Source organism: Fopius arisanus, unplaced genomic scaffold, assembly GCF_000806365.1.
Source record: "Fopius arisanus strain USDA-PBARC FA_bdor unplaced genomic scaffold, ASM80636v1 scaffold00006, whole genome shotgun sequence".
Taxonomy (NCBI): Eukaryota; Metazoa; Arthropoda; class Insecta; order Hymenoptera; family Braconidae; genus Fopius; species Fopius arisanus.
The window spans coordinates 491797-501988 of NW_011887745.1; the positions used below are offsets into that span (position 1 = coordinate 491797).

The 10192-nt window shown below is 40.4% G+C and overlaps 1 protein-coding gene across 1 annotated transcript; it reads right to left on the reverse strand.

The window, feature by feature from the left end:
- Positions 1 to 260: 260 nt before the first annotated feature.
- Positions 261 to 9511, reverse strand: ash1 (histone-lysine N-methyltransferase ash1). The gene is made up of 4 exons (XM_011316128.1): positions 8959 to 9511; positions 2492 to 8430; positions 2210 to 2413; positions 261 to 2073 (listed from the first exon to the last, which is right to left on the reverse strand). The coding sequence occupies exons 2-4, from the start codon at positions 8330 to 8332 to the stop codon at positions 1930 to 1932; spliced, it is 6189 nt and encodes a 2062-aa protein (XP_011314430.1). The 5' UTR covers positions 8333 to 8430; positions 8959 to 9511; the 3' UTR covers positions 261 to 1929.
- Positions 9512 to 10192: the final 681 nt, after the last annotated feature.

Here is a 10192-nt window from a genome sequence, read left to right on the forward strand (position 1 = left end):
ATTTGTTAAGAATGTATAAACTCATTCATAAAATAAAGATAATGTCTTGTATACTTTGTTCTGTCATTCATTTGAATTTGACGTTCACTTCAGGATAAAACCAGAAATAATTGCTTATTGTCGGAATAAATTAGCAATTTATTTTCAAATTAATTTTTTAAGTTTTTTTTAATGTTTGAGGCATGAAATGTATTTGATAAATAAAATCTATAACAATATATCCAATATATTTTTTATGCACGCGTGATCATTCTGTAATGAATGTATATAACAAATATATTGATTTCAGTTAATAAAATTGAATTAATTATTTTTTGAAGTACCTGTTTAAATAGAAATTAAACGTGGAAAAGTTGGTAACACCAAGGGAATCAGAAGTAAATGAAAGAACATACTCTGCATATTTAAACATCTATTTACGTTCTCCAGAAAAAGAATATAGTAGGTTGTATACAATGTACATCATTAAATTAGCATGAAGCTGCCGTTGTAATGGATCATATCCAACTTTCATTAATTTTAAAATCATTGACGGCGGAAAATGTTGAGTAAACGATGAAAATTGCATGTAATGGAGATTCATTCTATTTCTCTTTATTATTCATTCCAACTATTTAATGGAGAAAATAAAATATTCTCAAACTCTGGGATTGGGCATTTCGTAAATCCCTCAAACGATAGAGCATTCAAATGGCAAAAACACATGTGAGGTAAAAACATACCAATCATTAATGTGAGAACAAAAAAAAATCATAAACAAATAAAAATAATAATAATGACATTTCAAAAGAGCCACATTAAAACTCGACTCGTAATTATTAATTTTTCCAAACTTTAATGTCGAATTTAATAAAATAAAGTGCAACAACAAATCGATAATTTATCTCTTACAGTCATGGTTAATTAATCGAAAGAAGAATTTAACTATATTATTTCTTTTCTTCATAAAAAGGTACATGGAGTCATTAATAACTAATCGTTAAAAATCATCTGGCATTGAGGCAAGTGCAAGTGTGCATTTGTGATCTTCAAGGGGATCGATGTGTGTCGCAACAAGCGTTATTCAACGTAAAAATCATTACGATAATCATGATAATAATAATATAATCAATATAATAATAATAATAAATATTCATGATGAAATATTTACATTTTCGTATTCCGAGCAAAAAAGACACTTTTGAGACCCTCAACTGGCCGCTGGAAAATAATCATCACCACCAGTGATGAATAAAAATATTAATAATTTAAATACATAAGTAAACTTCCTCTCGTCTATTAATTTAATTTCTAATTTACATCCGTTAACACCGGGGGATTATGAAAAATATAATATTCCATTTTTTCTTCAATCATCAATTTTTGTGCAACAAAGCTACCTCGACGCTACATTAGCGCCCTTAATTTTTCATTATTTTTCCAATAATTAAACGTCTCCCTCATTCCACAATTTGTACAATCAACTATAAGATCTTAACAACGTTTGATTTTTCTAATAAAAATTGGAAATAATTTACAAATAACTCTGTACATATTTTTTTTCATCATAATTGTTAGACCGTGCACCCAATTTAAAATAAAAAAAAGATGAAAGGATCAGGATTTCGTGAGATATTATAAATGACATGATAATTCCAGTGGAGTAAAAAATTTATGGGTCCTAATTATTCTCGCGACATCGAATACACCTTTTCGTTATTGGAAAGTTGTCGTTTGAATTAGTACGTAAGACAAATGGACGGGATAGATGTGTAGAGACATGATTTTAAGGTAATTCTTTTTTTTGTACATACACGTCTAAAACGGTCTATAAAAGTCCGAGAGAATGGATTATACCCGGTCTGATCGGGTCCCTCAATGATCAGTTGATATAATTAGTGGTGGATAAAGGGGATTTATTTTTTATAGTCATTTTCCCCTCCTCGAGGATCACTGATTTGGAGCCATTGGTCTTTTACGATTGCGCCGATTACGTTCGAGCAGGAATGACATGTCCAGAGGATCCTTCTTATTCGGCATTCTTTGCAACAGATTCGTTAATATTCCATTCAGTCTCTTTCGTTGTTCCTCTCTCTGAAAAATAACATGACAAATTTTTAAATTAATATAATAATACAATAATTAAACAAAAACGATTAAAAATTAATATACGTTAATGACAATCAACACCAATACACGTTACTCATAGATTTCTCGATCAATGACTCACCTGAGCAAATGAAACAGCAGGTGTAATCCTGTGCTCGTCACACGATCTACGTCGAGCTTTATTGACTGATTTAATCTGATCTTTCCCATTGATTCTCCCCTCACTCCCTTCCGTCTTGTGACTATTATCGGGATCCGGATATGAGTTATTCTTCTTCTTATCCTTGATTGCTTTGGTGGATTGAATGCCTTCTAAACTGTGTGGCTATAAAAATCAGAAATTATCGTCAATATATTTTTTCTAGATCAATAAACAATACATAGAAAGTGCGAGATATCTCACCAAATAAGTACGATAATGCTTGATCCTCTGTGGGAAGACCTCGAAGGCATAAGGTTTAGTGCAGACATGATGTCGAGACCTGGCGACCTTGGTGAACAGCCTGGCAGCTCGATCCACTCTGTACTCGCACACATAGGTGTGTTGAGCTGTGGCCCCAACAGGTCGTCCCTTGCAAAAGGTATGTGGATCGAGTACCCAGCACCTCTCAGCTACCAAATCACAAGGGACAGCTTCATAAAGTGGTGCGCAAACCACTTCATTCTCATAAAATTTTCTGGTTGGTTCATGATAAGTCTCATGAGGCCTCAAATAATGATGACCAAAGACAAATCTCTCCCCCTTGTCGTCCTTCCATAGCCTCTCAATCCTGAATATATCCATCTGTTCATAATCAAATTTCTGAATAGTCTTGTACGTGTGTTTCTCAGGTGTGTCCCTAAGAACGTAAACCGTGTCCCCTTGCCGCAACTGCAATTCACCCCTGAGAAGAGTGACAAAATGCTTCTTTCCCTCTTCCTCCTCACCCTCGAGTGGTATCTCAAGATCGACTTCCCTGGGCTGACACCTCTCGCATAAATAGGACTCAACACTAGTGTCAGCTTTAACACAATCGCAGTGCTGCCATACGAGACACCTCTCGCACTGAATCATCAGCCCCTCATCCCTGTGGAGTCCACATATGCACCTGATAACATCTTCTTCCCCAGCTGTCGATCCCTGGGGCGGCAGGAAGCCCTGAGCAGGTGGTGCACCAGTTGCTTCGGTTATAGCATCAATAAAATCAGCTTTGCTTCCCAAATAAAGTTTTCTCAATCTGGCTGCAGCTATCCCAATCTCTGATGTTCTTCCAAAGTATTTGACATTATTATCGAATAATTTAATGATGTCCTGGTCGAAGTGCTCGGCTGTCTTATAATGGCCTGTTCCAATATTCTGATCAATCATTGTTAAGTCAATTGGCTCCTGAACTTTCTCGTAATACTCGGGTAATTTTCTTTTCGGTGGAAGATTTATAAATGGAGTGCACAGCGGTAAATCGTTTTCATCGTTAGCTGATGAGACAACAGTATACAAATCCTTCAATACTTTAGCCAATTTAGCTGTTTTGTTGACTTCAGGATCGTCCTGGGCTTGAGCTAGGCTACGAGTTCTCACAGTTCTCGATGGATTATTCGTGAGTGCATTGAGTTGAGTGAAGAATGCATCTGCATGATTCTTGTCAGCTGGTGCTTTTTCTTTGACAGCTACAACTGCTTTATCTTTGGCTTTACCAGTGACTGGTGATGGCTGGACAAGAGGCACCTTCATTCGTCGAACTTTCTCGAGATTTCTCAGAAGGAAGCAGTGGTGTTGTTGAGCAAAGCACCTCTGCTGGTGAGACATTGGTTTCATCGTAGGAGTATTGATGAGACTGGAGTCCCCTATTTTACGAGTTTTGCAGAGGCCTTTTGATGTGGCTTGGACGACGTTTGATTTACGAACGTTCTTCCTGGGTCGACCAACTGCTTTACGCTCAGATGACTCTACCTGAGGTGGGGCTGGCACACTCCTGGCAACTCGTTGGCTTTTCCCTCCAATCACTCCTCGACATGCATTACTTCCACATCTGCACTCCTGCCCCTCTGAGGGATTGAACAGAGCGAAGTTGTAGTCGTAAGTTAATTCCTCACCAGATTTTATATCCCTCAATGCAAATAGGGCCATCCTGGGAAGCCCATGGACACTCCACTTCTGCATCTCGCAGTTGGGCTCGCACGAGTGATTGACAAATCTCCCATCACCACCCATCCTGTGTCCATCAATAACCAGACCCCCATCCAAATGAAGACAGTAGTGGTGAGTGTCATTGGCATATCTCGTTGCCATCCTGGACTTGAATTCACGTTCAGATACGACTTCACCTACATACTCCAGGATAAAAACCCCAGATTTAATGGAATCCTTGGTCCTCACTCCCCAGCCCTTGCTCTCAGTCATAAATCGTTGAAGTCCAGGCACCCATTCATGTCTCTGGATCTTCTGATTCTCGCATTTTTCTCCACATGGGCACAACTGAGGTGCACACTCACTGAAGACCATGCGATTGATGCAATCATCACCACAACCAGAATCTGGTTTGCATTCGCAGCCTTGAGCCTCGTACAGAGTCGTTGGTTTAACGTCATAGTAGATATTGGTTCGGATTTTTCGATAGTTCCAGGAGGGCACAAGGTCCCTTCCAGGGAGTCTCGAGTGGGTGTGCAGCCACCAGAGATCGTAGGGTAGTTGAAAGGGTATTTTTCTTTGACGTAGGAATTTTCCACAGTGGTAGGGGGGAGGGAGGAGTCCATGGGGATGTTCAGAGGGCTCGTAAGTCAGTTTATTCTTTCCATCAGTATTTGATAATTTCCTGGGCTCATCGTCCTTGTAGTAATCAGAGAACAATCCAGCTGGGAGATATCGTTTCTTCCATCTGGGCTGCTTCCTTCTGGTGTGAGAAGATCCCTGTTGCTTTCCCAACTCTGGCTCGTCACTGGCAACATCACTGCTTGGAAGAGCGTCACTCTCTGTGTCATACCCAGCATTTCTCAGCCTCTTTATGCTTCTCAATGTCAAGTTGCAGGGACTGGTGGAGCCCCTTCGACGTTTGTGATTATTATTCAGACATCCTGACAATTCCATTCGCATGTGAGAATTCGCTCTGTCCAATTTCTTCACATTCTCCTCACTCAGCTCTGCTATCCGCTGACTCTGATTATAACGCTCGAGCGACTCCTCGAGGGTTGCATTCTCATCATAAATTCTCGAGTCCTGAATCTTCTCGAATTTCACTGGACAGAGCTTGTCGCAGGGTCTGCTGCCATTGCATTCAACAAGATCCCGTCGAACTCGCAGGTGTCCTGGGCAGGTGTCCAAATCGGAGGAGAAACTGTGACAGGAAGACTCGTGGAAGTCCTTGAGCTCGAGAGGTCCCTCGTCCTCGCTGTCTTTGTGATCATCGCTCTTCGGTGGCAGGGGATTGGCATCAGCCTCTGAGGCAACTGATTTTTCCTCGATTTTTGATATCTCAAGGTCGACTGAGGCATCAGCTGCTGGGGTTTCAGGAGCTACCGGTTTCTTCTTCTTTTTCTTTTTCAAGGTGGGAAATCCGGTACGATTTATAGCCTTTCTTCTTCGAATTTTTTTCTTTGGAACAGGGACAACCGCATCTGGAGCATCTGGAGCTGTTGACATAGGATTAACGTCTTTTTTATCCTTCTTATCAGAGGATGTTTTATCATCAGGTGTTTTTGATGGATTTGTGGTGGTATCATCCTTGGATTCACTTTTTTCAAGGTCTTTTGCTGTTGCTTTATTTTTATCAGATGCTTTATCGGCTCTTGTTAATTTGTCCAAGGTCTTCTTATCGTTACTTCTGGTATCTGATTTATCTGGCATGGGGGAGTGATTGTCGGATGACAGTTTGGTGACGGTGACTCGAAGATCTCTCACTATTTTCTTTTTTCTTCTTGGTGGTTCGAGTCTGTTTAATGGTTTTCCTTCGTCAGAGCTGTCACTGCCAGGAGAGACTGAAGGGGCAGTCGTCTCAGCTTCCCTCAATCTCTTCTTCAGATTCATCGTATCAATCTCCTTCTGAGAACTTCCAGGACTGCTGTATCTCTCAATAGTCGCCTCAATGGCTTCCTCAATATGACTCTCCATGGAATTTGACTCGTCTCTTGGATTAGTCTCTGTACAACTGGCATTTGAGCTCTGAGAGCTGTGGGGACTAGACAGATGATAGTGTCGTTTTTTCAATGGAAGTCTTTGCTCATTAGGATTGGAAGGTGCACTAGAATTCTGACTGCTTTTCAAATCATTCGATGGCTTTTCCTTCTTCAGTCTTCTCTTGAGTTTCTGATCGTCATTGGAATTTCCCTCGCCCTTTCTCTTTTTCGTTATTTTCTTCACACGAAATATCTGTGGCAACTCAGAGCTACTAGAATTCGTATTGTTCCTTCCTAAACTACAGGCACTGGCAAAATCCTCGATTAATTTTTCAAGCTCCTCGACGATTGATGGATCAATTCTTATTGGTGTCTTTGGAGGTACCACAACTCTTCGACGATGCTTGTGATGATGCTTGTGACGATTCTTCAAGACTGGCTGAATTGGTTTATCACATTTGAGGGAGTGACGATTTGAATCGGCTATTTGGGGTTTTAGATCTACTGGGAGTGATATTACGGTTTGAACACCAACTACATTTGTTTCAGATGTCTTTTTACTGCTTTTATTTTCCTTTAGAACTCTTCTAGGAGGTGGTGGCGGAAGAGTCTTCTTGGTAGAAATTTGCTTCTTGTTATTCTGGGGAGATATTTCGAGTCTGTTCTCCTTGGAGCTCTTTCTTATGACTTTTTCCTCAGCTGCCGCTTCGACATTAATTTTTTGTCGAGATGGAGACGTATTGATGCACTTTGCTGTATCAATGCTCTTGACTTGCTTGACTTTTGTACACACTTGCTCACACGTTTTACTACTCTCTTTATTCACTTTTTTTACATTACTGAGGCACTTATCCACGGAAGATTGTTCATTAATATTATCAGATGATGCATCTTCATTCAAGGGGCTGGATTTTTTAGTATTATTTTTTAACCTTTGATTTTTAGCACATTGTTTGACATTTTTACCACACTTTGACGTTGTTTTAATCTTTTTTGGATCTTCCTTTTTAGCATCGACAGGTGGGCTCTTGGTACCTTCCATTTTTTCAATTTTATCTGTACTTTTTGGCCTACCAGGGCCTCGAGGCTGACTCGAGACGGTTTTCGAGGGTCTACCAGGCTTTCGTTTTGGGGGATAAAGGACACGGTCGACATTTACAGCGGGCTTCATTGGAGCTGATTGCACTGGTGACTGCGAGGGCCCAGGACTCGTTGGAACAGCCAGATGAAGTGGGCTGTTGTCCACAGATTGAATCCCAGAATCTGGTGACACATTCGAGATGCATGCGTACTCGGTTTCATTATTTTTCTTTACCAATTTGCTTCTGCGTTTTCTAGGCTCAGAGAGGAGCTGCGTCTTCTCGACGAATTGCTGTAGCAACGTTGAGCTGTAGACTGGCACTGGATTGTCATCGACATTGTCACTCGAGTCTGAGTCAGCCCCCAGGGACATTCGTTCGATGGCCTTGGAAACAAGTCTACCACTCTCAGAGTCCTCGAAACCGTCGAAGGGTGTGTCCTCTTGCTCTGGTAAAATTGCTGACAAGTGCTCCTGATTGAGCTCCTGGAGTGGCTGAGGGGCAGACTGTTTTTCACCAGAGGACGATGGATTTACACTCGTTGGACCAGCCGACGAGTCTGAATCCTCAGTCAGACACTCGGACGTTTTGGCATTAAATATTTTTGATTTTCTCGTTATTATTCTTTTGGCCTTTTCATTTTTCTTCTCTGCCTCCTCCTTCTTCTGCGCCTTCATACTGATTTTGAGTTTGAGGGAGCCCGGCTCGAAGTTTGTCTCTCTGATGAGAAATGTTTGTTCGCTGTGCTCTGACGAACAGTCTGTATTTGATCCAGAGTCCTCGCAGTCGTCACCACTCGTCTCGTCGTCTGATTCGGAATCTGAGTATGAGCAACTGCCATCAGAGCCAGCTGAACTGTCATCGTCCGAGTCTGAATCCTCCTCGGAGTCCACTGAATCCGTTTCATTCTGCCCATTTGCTGGATCCCAACTGCCACCACCTTTTATTGCATCCATGTCTACCGTTGATGGCAACTCTCTTTCCTGCTCATGATCGTTGTCATCCCAATTCCAATTTTGCAACTCCAACTCCGATGGGTGATGGATAACGGCATTCCATCCTGAATCACCAGACATTTTTCACTTTTTTCTGACATCAACACTGGTCTGGCCTCGATGCATCACTCAAAAATAGACTCTTTATGGAGAGACCCTTACACCCTTGTGGGTCTTTCCTGTAATATAAAATGTCAGTTATTTTAGACTGTATTCACTCGATTGTTCAGTGGAAAATTGACCAAGACTGAGACAAATCAAATTTCGAGTTCAATCTAATTCTCAATTGCCGTCTAAATTTTCAAATATAATCACTACCACCTCTGAGATAATAATATTAATCTGATTCTAATTCTCCTGCAGAATATATTTTTTTATTATATTTTCCTTTCTAAACAAATTCATTGATAACAACACTAAAAATTTATACACGATAAACATAAATACAAATACACGTCGATTCATCTCGAAAATTATCAATTCACGGGGAAAACATCCGAATACTTTTTTAAAGCTGATTAAATTCTCAACGATAAATATCTCTATATATTTCCCCCCAAATCCCCAACTTTATCAGATATCATTCGATGTTGATGAAAACGGGAAAATTGGTGTTGTCTGGCTTTCCACATTTCCCACCGAATTCCACGAAACTTTATTATCAAACAGATGATTAACGTAGGCTATAAAAAAAACTAAAAACATACCTCTGTGAATCCGCAATAAATATCCTCGGAGAGATAGTGGGTAAAGTTATGATAATTGTGCATTAACGTGGACTGTCCAGCTGTTTGTCTCCGAGAGCCAGATGTACCAGGTGCATATCTAGATTCGAATTGGCGCGAAAACAACTAGCCCTCGTCCAGCATAATCTATCCCCAATCACTGGACCGCCTCTCCAAATGCCTGAACAAGTCACCAGATATCCCCAATGGCCCTCAAACCCTTATCACCCCAAATAATGACATAACGAGGGCCCAATAAACACGATTAGAAAGTTTGATGTTTACGTCTCTACCGTGCGTGGTCACAAAATGGCGTTGCACAAGTGCGTTTTTCGCAGAACTGACAAAAACAGAATTGTTCATCTCCAACTGTCCATCAGTCCATCTTGATAATCAATGTTGCTGTATCATCTCTCCGATCAACACCTCAATCAATCACTTATATTAAACCCAATTATTTGTTCAACTCCGCTACTGCGGATCATCAATTGTACACGAAAAATTTCCACATATTTCCACTTTGGATATGTCGAACGCACACCGCGTCGCATGTTCCTGGCATTCATACAACAATTGCGCCTCGGTATGCTCCATAAAGAAACTAAAACATTGTCGCTCAGTCAATAATACAGGGACAATCCTATTAAAAAAAAACATATACTTCATTTGTTCGATGCGAGCCATGCAAAGTCGCCTGATTCATTGAGGTAAATCTGTCATTTACCATTGATCCATAGACAATCTCCGGATTTTACACTAAAATACGAAAACGTGAGAGTACATTATGTATGTTGTGCCAAATTTCGGAGTTTATTCACATAAAAAACGTAAAAGTATAAAAAGTCGAAGGAATGATTATTGAACGTTACGATGGGCCAGCCAGTTGGTCATGTGATGTGACATGAAATGTCATAATACTTGAAACAACGAAAGATTTATAGCGTCATAATTAATCGTATAACTACATAATAACGTATACCACAATTTATTTTTTCATTCGCATAATAAATAATATTTTTCACCATAAAATTTAAATTTTCCCTTTCTTACCGACACGTGTTGACCACCTGAATTCGATTGTCGACCATTTTCCGAAGTGCAGCGCTGATGTATCTCGTTTCTCGAAAGGCGTGGAGTAAAATTGAGTAAAATCGATAGTATCGATGTCTCGAAGTGGTCTCGAAGCTGATGTGCGCGAGGAGGATGCGGCGAGCCC

Coding starts and splice junctions, on each gene's coding strand:
- ash1 (XM_011316128.1), bottom strand. CDS start 8,332: ATGTCTGGTGATTCAGGATGGAATGCCGTTATCCATCACCCATCGGAG. Junction 2,414..2,491: donor AGCATTATCGTACTTATTTG/GTGAGATATCTC, acceptor TGATTTTTATAG/CCACACAGTTTAGAAGGCAT. Junction 2,074..2,209: donor CTGCTGTTTCATTTGCTCAG/GTGAGTCATTGA, acceptor GTTATTTTTCAG/AGAGAGGAACAACGAAAGAG.